The sequence below is a fragment of the Hippocampus bargibanti genome, linkage group LG18 (assembly GCF_051943395.1).
Source record: "Hippocampus bargibanti isolate YZ-2025 linkage group LG18, ASM5194339v1, whole genome shotgun sequence".
Taxonomy (NCBI): Eukaryota; Metazoa; Chordata; class Actinopteri; order Syngnathiformes; family Syngnathidae; genus Hippocampus; species Hippocampus bargibanti.
The window spans coordinates 1,688,468-1,705,543 of NC_142751.1; the positions used below are offsets into that span (position 1 = coordinate 1,688,468).

The 17,076-nt window shown below is 41.5% G+C and overlaps 2 protein-coding genes across 5 annotated transcripts in view; both read left to right on the plus strand.

Annotated features, from left to right (window-relative positions):
* The window catches only part of vldlr (very low density lipoprotein receptor), a 30,916-nt gene extending 28,237 nt beyond the window's left edge, over positions 1 to 2,679 (plus strand). Inside the window, exon 20 of the mRNA XM_089021200.1 lies at positions 2,366 to 2,679. Within this exon, the coding sequence (XP_088877326.1) occupies positions 2,366 to 2,401 (36 nt within the window). The 3' untranslated portion in view covers positions 2,402 to 2,679. The remainder of the gene's footprint in view (positions 1 to 2,365) is intronic.
* Positions 2,680 to 2,705: 26 nt separating this feature from the next.
* Positions 2,706 to 16,856, plus strand: LOC148884188 (potassium voltage-gated channel subfamily V member 2-like). 4 transcript variants are annotated; one of them, XR_016118344.1, is made up of 10 exons: positions 2,706 to 3,893; positions 4,761 to 4,877; positions 5,159 to 5,337; positions 5,428 to 5,599; positions 10,610 to 10,810; positions 10,879 to 11,133; positions 13,896 to 14,012; positions 14,092 to 14,217; positions 15,599 to 16,263; positions 16,782 to 16,856. XR_016118344.1 is itself a non-coding variant. In XM_089021201.1 (9 exons), exons 1-9 carry the CDS (start codon positions 3,738 to 3,740, stop codon positions 15,938 to 15,940), a joined length of 1,665 nt encoding a protein of 554 aa, XP_088877327.1. In that variant the 5' UTR covers positions 2,706 to 3,737; the 3' UTR covers positions 15,941 to 16,333. The 4 variants fall into 4 exon arrangements, 3 of the variants coding, with proteins under 3 accessions (XP_088877327.1, XP_088877328.1, XP_088877329.1); XM_089021201.1 differs by lacking the exon at positions 16,782 to 16,856 and having other exon boundaries at positions 15,599 to 16,333; XM_089021202.1 differs by lacking the exons at positions 13,896 to 14,012; positions 16,782 to 16,856 and having other exon boundaries at positions 15,599 to 16,333.
* Positions 16,857 to 17,076: the final 220 nt, after the last annotated feature.

The window sequence follows — 17,076 nt, forward strand, 5'->3', positions numbered from 1 at the left end:
CAGAAGATGAATGAATTAATGACCGAATGAATTATTTAATTACTAGAGAAAAACCAATTTGGTTGGCTGGCTAGCTATCTAACTAGCTCACTATTAACTATATGGCTGGCTAGCTATTTAGCTACCTATCTACTAATGATGGGAATTCCGGCTCTTTTCAGAGAGCTGGTTCTTTTGGCTCAGATCACTGGAAAGATCCGGTTCTATTCGTCTGTGTAAGCTCTCAGTCGTACAGGAATGGTCCATCGATGAGAAGGTTTCTTCAGCCGTCATCTGTACAAAAGTGAAGGTTTCGGACGTTTCGCCTCCTATCCAAGAGGCTTCGTCAGCGAACTAAAGTCTGACAAAAAGTCAGCTCCCATTTCTGGCTCTGTTCGTTCAGTTCAATGATCTAAGAACCGGCTCATTCACGAATGACACATCACTACTATCTATTTGCTATGTATTGGATGCGTCTGTGTAAGCTCTCAGTCGTACAGGAGTGGTCCATCGATGAGAAGGTTTCTTCAGCCGTCATCTGTACAAAAGTGAAGGTTTCGGACGTTTCGCCTCCTATCCAAGAGGCTTCGTCAGCGAACTAAAGTCTGACTGGTCGTATCGGCCCCATTTATATATCCCTAATGTCCAGACACAGCTATGATAGGTCCCTACTCTCAGGTTGGGGGGGGCGCGGGACCCCCCCCTGTGGCCCCACTGATTGTTCCTACATTCCTGACTAACGATTGGCCTATTACACCCACTCCCCCCGGTATCACCTCATCAGCATAACGACCCTCATCAGCATTGCGAAAGTTGCCTAACCTGTTTTGCCTGAGCAGGCTATTGTATGAACGATCCAAATTGAACCTCACACCACCAGACCGGTTTAATGAAGGATTTTGTTGTTTTATAAGAATCGCCTCTTTTACCCCCCTTTCAAACCATCTATGTTCTTTCGCTAAGATTTTAACCTCATTGTCGTCAAATGAGTGGTTGCTAGCTTTTAGGTGCAAATGTACTGCCGATTGAGGCCCACTAGTATTATCCCTGCGATGTTGATAAAGTCTTTTTTTGAGAATTTGTTGAGTCTCCCCAATGTACTGCTCTTTACAATTTTCATTCTTACAATGTATGGAATAAACTACATTACTTTGTTTTTCATTTGGTAGCCTATCTTTTGGATGCACTAATTTTTGCCTTAACGTGTTTATCGGTTTGAAATAAGTAGGAATTTTATGTTGCCAAAGGACTCTTTGTAATTTTTCAGAAACTCCTGCAATGTACGGTACTGCTACTCCTCTCCTTTTAGAATCTTGAGAATTATTGGTTTCGTTCGCTATTCTTTCTTTCTGACATTTGTTGAATGACCACTGAGGGTACCCACAGTTAGTGAGTGCTCTCCTGATATGTATTGGATGGCTAGATATCTCGCTAGCTATCTATTAGCGATATAGCTATCTAGCTGGCTGTCTATTAGCTAGGTTTCTATCTTTTTGAGTTACTTCCGGATTGAGTGAACGCTGGCGTATGCGGCTGCCGCTGCTCACCCCCAGAAAGACTGATCCTGTGACTCTAAAGTGACCTTGAGAGTTTTGAAAGGCACTTATCAATGAAATTTATTATTACTATTATTGTTATTATTATTATATAGAAAAGTTTATAATAGTGACAATCGATGTATTAGCTAGCTAGCTATCTGTTGGCTATCTATTAGCTATCCACTAACTGGCTAGCTAGCTTTCTATCTGTGTATTTAATAGTAACACTCAGTGTATTGGCTAACTAGCTAGCTAGCTATATAGGTAGCTAGCTATCTAGACAGCTATCTGTTAACTATCCACTAGCTGGATAGCTAGCTTTCTATCTCTGTATTTAATAGTGACAGTGTATTAGCCAACGATCTAGCTGGCTATCTATATAGGTGACTTGCTATCTAGCTAGTTACCTCTTGGCTATCTGTTAGCTATCCACTAGCTGGCGAGCTAGCTTTCTATCTATTTACTTCCGGGTTGAGTGAACGCTGGCGCGTGCGGCTGCCGCTGCTCACCCTCAGAAAACTTATCCTGTGACTGTAAAGTGACATTGAAATTTTTGATAGGCATTTAGAAATTACATTTATCATTATTCATTGAAATGACATTTTAAAATGCACTTTATAGTCTGGAAAATACGGTAGATTAACGGCTCAGAGGCAGGTTGCCGTCATTCCACTAAATGCCGTCAACAATGCAAGTATTTTTAATTTTTTTTCTTGCAAAACTAAATGCGCCTTTCGTTGCTTCGACATTCCGTGGGGACGCCTGGATCGCAATTTTTTTTTTAGGACTTTGGAGGTCAAAGGGCATCTTTTTGAAATCCTAATTCGCTATTGTTTTTTGTTTTTCAGATTTCAATTGTGAGCACAGAAGATGATCTCTCATGACCCCCACCACCACCCGAAGTGCATTCGCTCATAATTCTGCGGTGACACTAACAGAATGAAATGTTATTTATTTTGTAAATACTACTTTGGATTGTGTCGCTTTGTTTTCATAGCTCCGCTTTTCCAACTTTGACCACCCGTCGCCCCTCCGCCGCCATTCTCCCAAAAGCAGTTCGACAGTATTTTTTATCTCCACATATCACCCCCCCCCCAAAAAAAAAAATGTGAGAAAGCCCAACAATGTACAAGTCGGTAGTTTCTGAGATCTATCTGGGGGGGGGGGGTGTCTTCCCCCCCCCCCCCCCCCAAAAAAAAAAAAAAAAAAAAAAAAAAAATTCAAAAAACAAAACGGATCAAGTCAACTAGATCCCAACCTCAACTTGCCATTTTCAACCTACATGCTATGTTAATATCATGTTTTTGGTCAAATGTTAATGTTCAAATTTGCGAGAAGTTGTGTTTTGTATTATTATTATTATTATTATTATTATTATTATCGATAGCATTTTTAAACCTACATGCCAATATCATGTTTTTGGTCAAATGTAAATGTTCAAATTTGCGAGAAGTTGTGTTTTGTATTATTATTATTATTATTATTATTATTATTATTATTATTATTATTATTGATAGCATTTTTAAACCTACATGCTAATATCATGTTTTTGGTCAAATGTTAATGTTCAAATTTGCGAGAAGTTGTGTTTTGAATCTTTAATATTATTTATGAATATTATGATGATTATTGATAGCATTTTTAAATACTGTACATATTCAGCCATCCTCTCCATCTGGGTTCTATTCAATGCACTTTGATGAAAAGATTTGTGTAAATAAGATTGTATACGTTTGACCCGAGAACTGTTTGGCTCCGGTCTGCCATTTTGCCAGGGTGGGAGAGTCATAGTTCAAATGTACCAAAAGAAAAAAAAATTGTATGTTTGCCGTGGCTCTTTTTTAGCCTTGTACAGTTGTTTAAATATTTCAAAAATCTGTATACAGTGTGTGGAGGGAGGTGGGGCAATTTGTAAAGCGATTCAATGAAAACTCTAATCCAGAGAATTGGGTTTGTTTGTGTTTTTTTCTGCTTTACCCGAGACGTGATACAGCCGTAGTCAAACCTGATTGGTCAAGTTATTGTGACGTGGGGGGCGGGGGGGTCGATAATACCATTGAATACACTCTTAAGGACCCAGAGCCTCTCCGATTTCAAATTTGCGTCATCACCTCTCTTGCGCCGATGCCTTTTTTGCCCCAAGAAATGTAAATTCATCTAAAAAAATTATTCCCACCCTTTCCCATCAATGATTTACTTTGGCATGATGTTGATGACTTGATGTCTGCCAATCGAAGCATGTTGAGACTCCTGCGAGCCCGCAGCAGGAGTTTGTTCCCTGGTTACAAACCCGCCAGCCCATCTGGACCCTTCAGGGAAACAAACGACTTGATGGATCTGACCAGGATCTTTTTCAAGCCATGGAATTCCATGCAGGTCAGACATTTTTTTTTTGTCTTCAAATTGCCATTCAGAAAAAGGTGTCATTTTTAAAGCAACTTTTTGCATGCATTTTCATCCTGATAGAATTCATTTTTTTCTGTTTTCCTTTGTTACAATTTGGGGGGGACAAAAATCCATTTTAAAATAACTTTTTGAATGCAGATTCATCCTGATTGGATTTATTTTCCATCAGGTTACAATTTGGAAAAAAAGTAATTTTAAAGCAATTTTTTGCATGCAGTTTCATCCTGATATAATTAATTTATTTCTGTTTTCCTTCAAGTTACAATTTGGGGGAAAAAAATGTTATTTTTAATGCAATTTTTTACATGCAGTTTCATCCTGATTAGAATTCATATTTATTTATTTTTCTGTTTTAATTCGTTACAAAATGGAAAAAGTGGTATATTGAAAGCAATTTCCTGCATGCGGTTTCATCCTCATAGAATTAATGTATTTATTTTTCTGTTTTCCTTCAAGTTACAATTTGGGGGGGAAAATCATTTTTAAAGCAACTTTTTGCATGCAGTTTCATCCTGATGGAATTAAGATTTATTTTTCTGTTGTCCTTCAAGTTACAATTTGGGAAAGGTTATTTTCAATGCAGTTTCATCCTGATTAGAATTAATACAGTATATTTATGTATTTTTCTATTCTTTCATTACAATTTGGAAACAAATTAATAGAATTTCTTGCACGCAGTTTCAGACTGATAAAATTGAGATGTTTTTTTTCTCTTTTCCTTTACATACAGTTTTTTGTTTTTTTTAGTCTATGAAAAATGATACTTCATGTTCACCTTGCCATGTTTTTTTTTTGTTTTGTCTTTGTTTTATTGTTTTTCTGTTTTTGTGTATGTAGGATCTAAGCAAAGACATCTACGATCTGTATGCTGAGGATGAAGAGGACGCGTGGCCTCCCCCCATGCTGCTTTCTCCGGCCAAGCACTTTGTGCTCAACATCAATGTTGGCGGAACTGTAAGTTTCAAGCAGTCTGTTGCCGTCTATTGCAAACCCAAATTGTTCCGAGCGGCCATTTTTCAGGCAATTGAACAATTAATAATACATTACATTTTAAGCCCCTTTCAAAGCTCTCAAGGACACTTTACAGTCACGGACAAGCATAGGTACTATAATAAGTAAAATCATAATTGGTCCGTTTCAGTTTTGGCAATCATTTTTGACATTATAAATCTTTAGTTTATCCATCCATAAGGCAACTGGACCCTTTTTATGATGTGTATTTTTCTATTTGGCAGGTTTACCACCTGCCCTCCAGGTTAGCGGTCAGGTATCCCAAAACGCGACTCGGTCGCCTGGCCACATACACTGACCACGACAGGAAGTTGGAACTATGCGATGACTACATTGTGCACGGCAATGAGTTCTTCTTTGACCGGGACCCTACCATTTTCCAAAATGTCTTCAACTTCTACAGGTACGATAAACCGTGGGACCAAAAATGTACCAAACCAAAGTAAAAATGTCGCAGACTATGACGCTGAATCTTCTCTGGGCCATTGCCAAGGACCGGCGTGTTGTGGATTAAAGATGAGCTTTGCCCGCGTAACTTCCTGGAGGAAATCAACTACTGGGGCATCCGAATCAAGAACAGCCAACGCTGCTGTCGCATCTCATTCGAGGAGAGGCAGGACGAGCTGACCGAGCAGCTGAAAATACAGGAGCAGCTTATGGCAGAGGTGGGTCGCTCTTTGGCTCACTGCCACGGTCCAAGGAAGTAAAAAAAACACTAAACAAAAAAAACATCCTTTAATTCGAAGACAAAGGTGTCCAAGTCAAGACCCGGGGGCCAAATCTGGCCCGTCACATCATTTTCTTCGGCCCGCGAAAGTAAATGGCACTTGTTGAATTCCATGATGCATGTTAGTCTTAACCCAAATTTCAAATTGTCGCACATAAATCAGAAAAACGGACATTAATTTTTACTTCAAATTTGAAAACGAGTTATTCATTAATTTATTGTGCATACATATGTGGAGGGGATGAAACATTTTAATGGATTCCCCACATTCATAACGGCTCCCAAGAATGTGGCCCAACACAAAACATGACTGACACCCCGAAGACAGTAAATCAATTTAATGCTATAAAAGTACAACATGGAGCTAAATGTTTTTTCAAAATAAAATAAGGCGGCCACCTTTGACCTGTGGTTGTGCATTATCAGCCATTGAACTTTTATTCGCTAACTGTCAAGTTTGTTTCATCTGTGATCTGTCAATCTTACTCGTACATATGCTAATTTCTGCCCTCAATGCCTTAAAATTAGTCGAACAAGTGCAAAATGTCATCTCAAGACGATGCCCCGCCCCTTACAGAGCACACTTCTCCAGTTTATTTCTGACCTAATCTAATCTGCATGCCGACAGACGTCTTCTGACCTAAATCGGTGGTCCGGTCGACAGATGGTGCGAGGAGAAAAGGCTTCTTCTTGGCGTACCTCGCCCCCTCCCGTGTCACGATTGTCAGACCGCAATTCACGTTGATGTCAAGTTACGTTTTTTTTTTTTTTCAATTTGACATCGTTTTTATTTTATTTGAATTTTTTTTTTTTTTTTTTTTTTTTGGGGGGGGGGGGGGCGGATGTAATTTCCTCTGAGGGCTGATGGCGCGTTCAAAATCAAAATTGTGGATTTCCGAATGTAGGCAGACGCGTCACGGCAGACCTTGAACTGTTGCTCTAACCAATCAGATTTTGAGTTCCAGAACAGATACCAACGCCTTCTTGAAGGCGCTGGTCAGCTAAAGACAAGAGCATACTGGTCAGAGCTAGCACATTTTATCGGTAGCGAGCTGCTTAAGCAAAAATAGTGTTGTGACGATTGAATAGCAGTTTTGTCAACCCACAATGGTTGAAGGAGAAGAAATTCATTTGGTTGCAGATATACTGTGAAAGCCATTTTCAAGATGGACATCATTTAGAAAGGTCGGTCAGTTATTTCCTGGCTAATGGTACCCTCTAGTGGACATGTAATAAATCACATCAAACGTTTTTCAGTCTGGATTGATCGTGATGTAGCACTACTGAATAATAATAAATTTGATTTCGAAGCGCCTTTCAAAGCTCTCAAGGTCACTACAGTCACAGCATACGTTTTTCTGTTCACTCAGCGCGGAAGTAGCTCAAATATATCCAATAGATAGAAAGCTAGCTAATAGATTGCTATTAGATAGACAGCTAGCCAAATAGCTACCTCGATAGCTAATAGATAGCTAGTCACTGAAGGCCTCGCGATCAATTCCACGGCCCGCCACTGCTACGCAGAGATCGACGTCGAGCAAGGTTCAAGAAATGTCATCAGCACACTTGAACCTACTTGGACGCTGACCAAAAAAAATCTCTTAAATGAATTAAAATGGTTTCAGAAATAAAATGTATTTAAACTAAGTGTTATGTTGTTTTGTTTCGACTCTTTCGTCTTTTTTGTCGTCAGGGCGAGCTGGCGGAGGCTCTGAAAGATCACTGGACTTGATATGTGTCCCTATGAAGCACCCGAAGTGCCAAAATGAAACCAAATCAAATTGCTCATGACCCCTTGTCCTCTTTGTGTTCTCACTGGCTGTAAAATATACAAAATATTAACAGAGCAGTCTAGTTTGATGACACCATTAACTCATTCACTGCCATTGAGGAATTTATTCTGGGATTGAACAGCAGGATGTGGAGCTGAATTTGTTTGGGTTTTGTTTTTTCTTGTGGGGGGGGGGGGGTTCCAGATGTCGCGACTTGCAATTGAAGCGGATTTACGTGAGATGTGAGATAATCTCTTTTGGTCAATGAATGCTACAGTTGTGTGTTTGATTTCAACATTTAGCTATTCCGCCTTCGTAATATTGTGCCAAGTCTATGCTCTTTGTCTTTTATGTAATACCGTACAATAGCTATCTGGCTGGCTGGCTAGCTATCTAGCTGACTAGCTATTGGCTATCGATTGGCTTGCGAGCTAGCTTTCTATATACAGTAAAGTCTCGTTATATCGATATTCTTGGGAGTTAGAAAAAAATGTCGCTATAACCGTACTGTCAATATATCTGTCCTGCGCTGAACTGCATTAACAAAAGCCGCCAAAAGAGGGCATCCAAGCGCCATATAAGAAACGGAGCTGGCCATGAGCTCGCCATTTTGTGCCTCTTTTTTTTGGGTGAGAGATGTTCCCCCAATGTTGCCTCAAAATGGCACATACAATTCTTTAATCGATTGCAAACATGTATGCTTTCCTCTTCAGAACTACAGTGTATTTGAATCATATTCATAACTGGATTTGTAACAAGAAAGCATATATCCGATCTTAAGCATATCCGAATCTGAAGCCATTGTTTGGATTCACAAGCAATGCAAGACATCTTGCCGTGAAGTCATTTTTATTGGTGTTTTGCATTTGAATAAAAAGTGACATCGGTTGTCCTTTAATACACAGTATACACTTCAATTCAATACACTTCAATCTCGTCTGCTACACACGAGCTAGCGTCTGAAAATGAAATGGCTCTGCTACACGGGAGCTGGTCACGTAACAAACTCACGTGACCAAGTCGACCGATGGCGTGTATCGATATAAACATAGTTAAATGGCCGGCGGGAAATGAAAAAGAGGACCGTAGTAACCGGATTATCGTAAAAACCACGAATCGTACTAAACGGAATTAATTATACATAAAAAGACTAGAAATGTGCACGGGAAATGAAAATAGTGTCGTAATAAGCAGTATTATCAATATAAACTATATCGATATAACGAGACATTACTGTATTTGAGTTACTTCCGGACTGAGTGAATGCAAGCACGTGTGGCTGCCACTGCTCACCCACAGAAAAACTTACCCTGTGACTGTAAAGTCGTACGCTTTCTCCAGATCTACAAAGACACAATGCAATTCCTTCTGACCTTCTCTGTACTTCTCTATCAGCATTCTTAAAGCCAAAACTGCATCTTGTCATGATCTGGTTGGCGATCAACGGGGGGCGCTGTCGGCCCCGCCTGCACCTGCACAGGTGCTGGTCGTCCCGATCAGATTGGCGACCAGCGGGTAGCGACGTCAGCCCTGCCGGCAGCCTTGCAGGTGCTGGTCGTTATAATCAATGACACTTAAAAGGACACCTGGCACGATCATCCGGTGCCGTTTCATTGTTTGTTTGCTGCATGCATTGTGTACGTGTTTGTTTAACCTTGGCGGACTTTTACACTTGGTTTTCTTTTGCTACTTTGTATTTATTCCATTCAGATCATTTTGATGTTTTACATTTTGTTCCTGCTGACCTTTATTTTAATACAATTTGTCAAACAACCTCCTGCTCCCTCCTGCCTGCTTTTTGGGATCCTAACCCGCCATCGCCACCTCGCAAACCGTGACACATCTGTCGTACTCTTTTTTGGCATGAAGCCATACTGTTGCTCACAAATGTTCACTTCTGCTCTTAGTCTAGCTTCAAGTACTCTTTCCCAGAGTTTTATTGTATGACTCATCAACTTTATTGCTCTGTAGTTATTACAACTCTGCACATCTCCGTTGTTCTTAAAAATGGGCACGAGTACACTTTGTCTCCATTCTTCAGGCATCTGTTCACCGTCTAAGATCTTGTTGAATAACCCAGTCAGGAACACCACCGCCACCTCTCCAAGACACTGCCGTACCTCGATTGGTAAATCATCTGGCCCGAGTGCTTTCCCCCTTCATCCTCTTCAGCGCCCTCCTCACTTCATCCTTGCTAATGTTTGCTACGTCTTGGTCCACAACAGTCATGTCTTCTACTCTGTTCCTTCTCATTTTCCTCATTTATCAATTCTTCAAAGTACTCTTTCCATCTTGCCATCAGACTACTGGCGCCTGTTAATACATTGCCATCTCTATCCTTAATCACCCGAACCTGCTGCAGGTCCTTACCATCTTTGTCTCTCTGTCTCATCAGCCTGTAAAGATCGGCCTTTTGTTTGGCCTTTGCCACCTTTACTTTAACCGTGCGCTGCATCTCCTTGTACTGCTGTCTACTCTCGTCCGTCCTCTCAGTGTCCCACTTCTTCTTTGCTAACCTCTTTCTCTGTATACACTCCTGCACCTTCCCATTCCACCACCAGCAGACAATTCCATAGTGGATGGCTGAAGCTACCACAGAGTCGTAGAAAATCTTTAGGAGTGACCCCTGAACTCCAAAAGACCTCAGGAAGGGGCGACTCTGTCCCTTTTTGATTAGGGCATCCGTGTTTGTAGTCCAGTTACACAGTATGGACACACAGTATGTCTCCCTTCTCTGCATCATGTCAACCAGCTCTCTACCTTTACCTGTCATTGTTCCTACATTCAAAGTCCCTACTCTTAGATCTATACTCTTGGCGTTCCATTTCTCTCTCTTCCTCCGGGCACACATCCCTCCTCTCCTTCTTCGACCAACAGTAGTCAATTTTCCAATGGCACCCGGAAGGTCAACAGTACCAATGGCGGCCGTTGTTAACCCGGGCCTCGACCGATCCGGTATGGGATTCAGAGGCTTGATTCGTTGGTTTGTTTACGCTGGATGCCTTTCCTCACACAACCCTCCGTATTTATCCGGGCTTGGTACAGGCACCATAAGACACTGGCTTGTGCCCCCTTGTGGCTACATTCGTCACTGTCTGTCATACATCTGTAATTTCTTTTAAAGCAGAAGATGGTATTTATTCATTTTTCAATGTTGTAATATCGGTCTCCCGCAGGTGGAGATGGTGGCATTGGAAGAAGACCAGGCCTTGTACAAAAACATGATCTTGGGTAGCATTCGCTGTAAGATTTGGAACATGATGGAAAAGCCTTTCTCCTCCATCGCCGCCAAGCTGATGGCTGTGGCGTCCTCCATCTTTGTCCTCATCTCGCTGGTCGCTATGACGCTCAACACTGTTGAGGAGATGCACTATGAGGTGGGAAAGAGGACAAAATGGAGGGATTCAACATCACATCACATCGGATGTGTGAATTTGCGTTGCAGACGCCATCGGGTCACCTGAGCGGCAAGTTCTACGGCGAACATGTGGAGACTTTCTGCATCGCCTTCTTCACCCTGGAATACGTTCTTCGCTTGCTATCCACTCCCAGCATCCGAGGTTTTGGACGCAGCGTACTCAATTCCGTCGATCTAATCGCCATCTTGCCGCATTACTTGCAGCTGCTCTTGGAGTCTTTCGATGAAGGGGACACACATGTGCATCCCGGAGACATCGAGGCCATGTCGCGGGTCGGGAAGGTAAAAGTGACACAAGAATACACAAAGGAATATGCAAAGTGTTAGGTTAAAGTATTAGACTAAATTAGCATTTTACGGTTGTCTTTAAAATTGTAAATATTATGAACATAATTAAATATTTACCTTATTGTGCAACGTTGTAACCTAACAATTGGTGTGTTTGTTGTGAGAGAGATCACCAAAGAAGCTGGCAAGTTGCTCACAGATGATTTATTCCTAACAATTTGATCTAATGCAGAATTCTGGGTCTCAGCTCTTTGACACAGAAAATATTTGTATGTCTTCAGTCAGGAGTGAGACTGGGGAGACAGAGACAGGAGCCCATTTTTAACGGGTACGACATGCACATTCAAATTTGGCTCAAACAAAGAAATCAACAGTTGATTGTGTCCCTCTCCTTCACTGGTCTGTGATGTCATCTTCCTCTTTGGCGGGGGAAGTGGATATTTCAAGTTGCATTCCCATCAAACAGCGTTGGCTTTTGTTGTAGCATTCACCTCCTCCATACAGCCTTGGCCATGTTGTATTCCTTCGCTTCCCCTGTGTGATAAGAACCAGCTGACCCCTTGAACCTCCAGCACCTGCAAAAACTCCCAACGAACACTCGATGTCTGTAATAATAATATTTGTATCTTTTTGTAGAGTAGTTCACGCCTTTCTTTCTCTCTTCTAATGTGATGTTGGACGGAGGTGGTTTGGCACTTCTAAGAAGGGCTGATATTTTAATGCGCAGATCATCTGCCTCTGCATCGGAAAGTTTGCTGTTTTTAATAGCCGATTCAGTAGCTGTGATGTAGTCTATTGTAGGTATTGTTTTAGGAGTTACTGAGAAATGTCAACCTTTGGTTAGTACCGCCTTTTCTGTCTCTGAGAGATCTCTGCCTGACAAATTTTTGATCCAATTCTCCCTTGAAATCTGCTCATACCTAATTTTTCCCGTGTTTACAAGTAGCTGTAATTGTATTTGTGATTGTGCAAAAAGCAGTACCTTACATTGGAGGAGTTTCTGAAAAACTACAGAGTCCTTTGGCAACACAAAATTCCTACTTATTTCAAACCGATAAACACTTTAAGGCAAGAATTGGTGCACCCAAAAGATAGGCTGCCAAATGAAAAACAAAGTAATGTAGTTTATTCAATACATTGTAAGAATGAAAATTGTAAAGAACAGTACATTGGGGAGACTCAACACATTCTCAAAAAAAAGACTTTATCAACATTGCAGCGATAATACTAGTGGGCCTCAATCGGCAGTACATTTGCACCTAAAAGCTAGCAACCATTCATTTGATGACAATGAGGTTAAAATCTTAGCGAAAGAACATAGATGCCAGTCATTAGTCAGAACGACAGGAACTATCAGTGGAGCAGCTGCAGGGAGTAGTCCTGTGCTCCCCCCCAACCTGAGAGCAGAGACCTATCATAGCAGAGTCCGGCACCGCCGTGTCTGGACAGTAGGGATATATATATATAGGGCCTAAACTACCAGTAAGACTTTAGTTTGCTGACGAAGTTTCTTGGATAAGAAGCGAAAAGTCCGACACCTTCAAAGAAGTACAGAGGACGGCTGAAGAAACCTTTTCATCGATGGACCACTCCTGTACGACTGAGAGCTTACACAGACGTAAAATGTAAATACGTAAAAAAACAAAATAAGTAGAAATGGGAAAGGAGTATATGAATAGAAATGGAAAATAAGTGCAAAATAAATATATAAATTTTGTTAAGACCAAAATATGGAAAGTATCCTAAATCTACTCATTGTAATACAAATTCAAATACAGTGATACTTTGGTTTACGAACCCCTTGGCTTACAAACTTTTCGGTTTACGAACTTTAAACTTTTGAAAATTTTACCTTGTCATACAAACTTTTTTCGGGATACACACGGAGCTGCCTCAATGAGTGATGTAATTCGCGAACGAGCGTTCTAACAATAAAATGGCAGCCAACTGTTGTTCTCTATTCCTCGCCCCCAGTCTTCGGTTAAAGCCACGTGATTGGTCAACAACGCAGCAGTTAGGGGATGTGGTTTAAACATTAAAGAGACCGGCAGACGACAGAGAGAGTGAGTAAATGGAGAGAAAACATTAAAAGTTGGACTCGTTTCAACTTTAATAGTTCAAAGGCAGAGTGTAGACTGCAAGGTTAAAATATCCCATCAATCAGGCTCCACAAACATCCCGCACAGCCATCTGTACACTTGATGCAAAAAGCTATCAACCCAGCTAAACAGAACACAATTGATGAGGAACTCGATAAAATTATCACAGAGAAAGCACCTACAAGGGATCATTCCTCAAAATGGTGAAAGAAGGTTACGTTCCTCATCAAGTGTTTAATGCTGATGAAAGCGGCCACTCCATTCCATCAAGCCATCAACGACCATCACAAAGGTAAATAAAATGACTTTATTATATAGTACAGTTTTTCTTTAATTCTACCAGAGCACAATTATTCTACATAAAATAAGGTATATTTGGTGTAGTTTTGAGGCTTAGAAAATTATGTTATGGGAACCTGGGAACTGATTATTCTCATTTTAATGGTTTCCTATGGGAAATTATTTTTGGGGAGACACACTTTTTGCCTTACACACTCTGTCTGGGAGCCTATTAAGTTTGTAAGCCAAGGTATCACTGTATTATGAGATATTTAAAACACCCCTCCCCCAATGTGTATTTTTTGACATTCACCGTCATCAATGTGGATTAATTTTGTGGTTTGTGGTCCCCGTTTGCGTCCGTCTTTGCGTCTGCAGTTGGGCCAAGTTCTGAAGATCATGCGATTGATGCGCATTTTTCGGATCCTGAAGCTGGCTCGTCACTCGACGGGCCTGAGGGCCTTTGGCTTCACGCTGAGACAATGCTACCAGCAGGTGGCGTGCTACGAAAACGTTGATACTTCTCATCCAGATCGCTCGGGGGCAACATCGTTTGCGTGTGTTTGTGTTTTAGGTGGGCTGTTTGCTGCTTTTCATTGCCATGGGGATCTTCATGTTTTCAGCCATGGTGTACACCGTGGAGCACGACGTTCCCAATACCAACTTCACCTCCATACCGCTAGCGTGGTGGTGGGCCGCTGTGAGTCATTCGCCCGCCACACTTGCCAAGGTTATAAAAAACGGATTCAAATTCATGATTTTGTCGCATCTCGGCTTGAATACTGCAACAAAATGAACATTGAGCTCTCAAGTTGGTCTAAAATGCTGCTGCTCACGTCTTAAAAGACAATCAACACCATTTTTTTGTTTCCTAACTGACATCAGAAAAAACATTTTAGAGTATCTAAAATACCCAAAACACGCAGGCTGATATTTTTAGTCGAACGCAAAACACCAATAAACTGACTTAAAGTTGACCAAAACTGCCACTAATGAGCTCAAAACTGGAGAGATTCGGAAAGTTCCACCATAAGTTGGTGACGTCTCATCAGGATACTCCTTCACAAACTGCCTTGCTCCAGAATCAAAACAATGGCTTGAAAGAGTTCAGATTCCGAAAAAGATCCTTTCTTGTTAGGCATCCAGTTATGAATATGATTCAAATTGTTCTGAAGAGGAAAGCATAAGTGTTTGCCATCGATTAAAGAAGTCCTTCCCTATCAATTCGAGCCGTGTAAGCAAAGTGACGAAACTGGTGAAGGACACGACATATGAAGCATATTTGAAGCTCTTTGAATAAGCAATATAGTGATATGTGGCATATAAGGACACAAATAATAAGCTACAAGACGTCAACATCAATGCAGATATTTTACTTGTTGTGCATGCAAAACGTTGATGAAGAGATCCGAACTTGCGTATGAATGTCAGCGGTTTTCCATCGCTAACTCCGGTTAGCTCCTCCTTTCAGCAGCTGAATGTTTGTCCGTTAGGTTTGCTCCACTATAATGACGATTGCTCTCTTTCACCACTGGAAGCAACTTTCCACCCATTGTCAGGCTGAGAGGATGACAGCAGTCATGAGCTCCTCGGCTGGCGTTATACTGCTATGGTCCGTTGGAAATGCTCCATGGTTTGTCCGCTGGGAATTTGTGTCAACTTGCACCGTCTTTATGCGTGTTACCGTAATTGGCTGCCACACAACGATTCACCATCATTATGTAGTTTTCCTTCTAATTTCCTGATCAACATTGTCGCTTTCTCGGTCAAGGACGTTCCCTCCGTGACGTCACTTCGGGCATCGTCATGAACTCGAAAACAAGACTTCATGAATATTCAGTGCGAGTCTTAAAACGTAAAATATCGCTACATGCTGTGGAATCTTTGTAAAATGCGCTTAGTAGAAGTCATTTGCAGTGATTTTACAAATTATGGACGCAACTTGCCCGGAGGTGTCGGTTGTCCTTTAACTGGTACTCGTAAGAGGGAACATGTTGATTTTCTTCTGATAGCGACGCTCACATGGGGAAAAGGGGCTTCGACACGATGACCATACAATCTTTCCGTTTTGAATCTCGCAGGTGAGCATCTCCACGGTGGGCTATGGCGACATGCTCCCCGAGACCAACCTGGGCCGCATCTTTGCATTCGCCTGCATCGCTTTCGGGATCATCCTGAACGGCATGCCCATCTCCGTCCTCTACAACAAGTTCTCCGACTACTACGGGAAGTTGAAGTCGCAAGAGTACGCCGCCGTCACCAAGGCCCGCGGTGATTTGCACTTTGCCCGAAGGGCGGCCAAGAAATTGGCGGAATGTTATCAGGACGCTGTTCGGTGCAGGGCGTCGTCACTTGGCGCGGCGGAGGATGGATGTCATGTCGGGAAAGATTTCCAGATGCACTTTGACCACACGTGCCGGTAGCTTCATTTAGCGATAAAACCGGACAAAGCTCCAACACCTTTTTTTTCCTTTTTGGGATCTTGACATCATGGAAACTGCCGTCCCCAAATTCCCATTGACTTTTTTTCATTTTACAGGGATGAGAATTTTCTACTGATCGGTGGATTTCCGACTTTTTCAGAGCGAAATGACGAGATAAAACTAAATATGTATTCTCTTTTTTTGCTCTTCATTTTGTTTCAGCTTGTGTTGGCGGAACGCGCCATTTTGATTGGATGATACTGACGGCAGTTGGTGGAAAGCGCCATTTTGATTGGATGATCTTGATTTAGGTGTCTAAACAGGTAAACGCCCCCTTTTGGATAAGCGGATAAGTAAAAAAAAATCAAGTTGAATAGACCGAAGGATTCGCCTTTGTGGTAGATTCTAATTTGCAATGAAACATTACCATCGATGAAACAGTCGAATGTCAGTGGCACTATGACAAGCCCCAGGGTAACGTTAGCATCAATATACTACTGTGATAGGCAACAGAAAACAAGCGTGCAAGCTAATGAGAAGTGTGCAGGCTAGCTAGCAGTAACCTTGCGTATGTACCTGGCAAGTTGACTCACATATCATCCATTTTTCCAATTCACTATCTAAAAACGCTTGAGTGTTTGTTTTATTAATACTTTTATTCAGACCCTTTAGATTCAGTTTAAGATTTTATAAGTAAAGCTACTAATGTTACTAGTAGAATAGGCGTTGTACTACTGCAAGGGTGGGGTACCGATGGCTCTTTTGATGATTGCATCTGGCTCGCCACTAAAACTAAATATATTCTCACTTTTTCACTGTTCATTTCCTGTTTGGGCGGCAGTTGGCGGAAAGTGCAATTTTGATTGGATGATACTGACCTATGGCCGTTGATGTCAGGTAAACACCCCCTTTTAAATAAGCCTGATGAGTAAAGAAAATGGCGAATTCGCCATTTTCTGGAGAGTGGAGAGAAAAAGTTCTGCCGTGATTCTAATTTGCAATGAAACAATACAATGAATGAAACAGTTTAATATCAATGGCGCGTTGACAGGCCCCATGCTAACGTTAGCATCAATACACTTCTGTGACAGCAGAAAGCAAGCGTGCAAGCTAACTAGCAGTAGCTTCGCCTATGG

Excerpts from the sequence above, each read along its gene's own strand:
- LOC148884188 (XM_089021201.1), top strand. The coding sequence starts at position 3,738 with ATGTCTGCCAATCGAAGCATGTTGAGACTCCTGCGAGCCCGCAGCAGG. Across the intron at positions 5,338-5,427 it reads AATGTCTTCAACTTCTACAG|GACCGGCGTGTTGTGGATTA; the intron begins GTACGATAAACC and ends GCCATTGCCAAG. Across the intron at positions 11,134-13,895 it reads CCATGTCGCGGGTCGGGAAG|TTGGGCCAAGTTCTGAAGAT; the intron begins GTAAAAGTGACA and ends TTGCGTCTGCAG.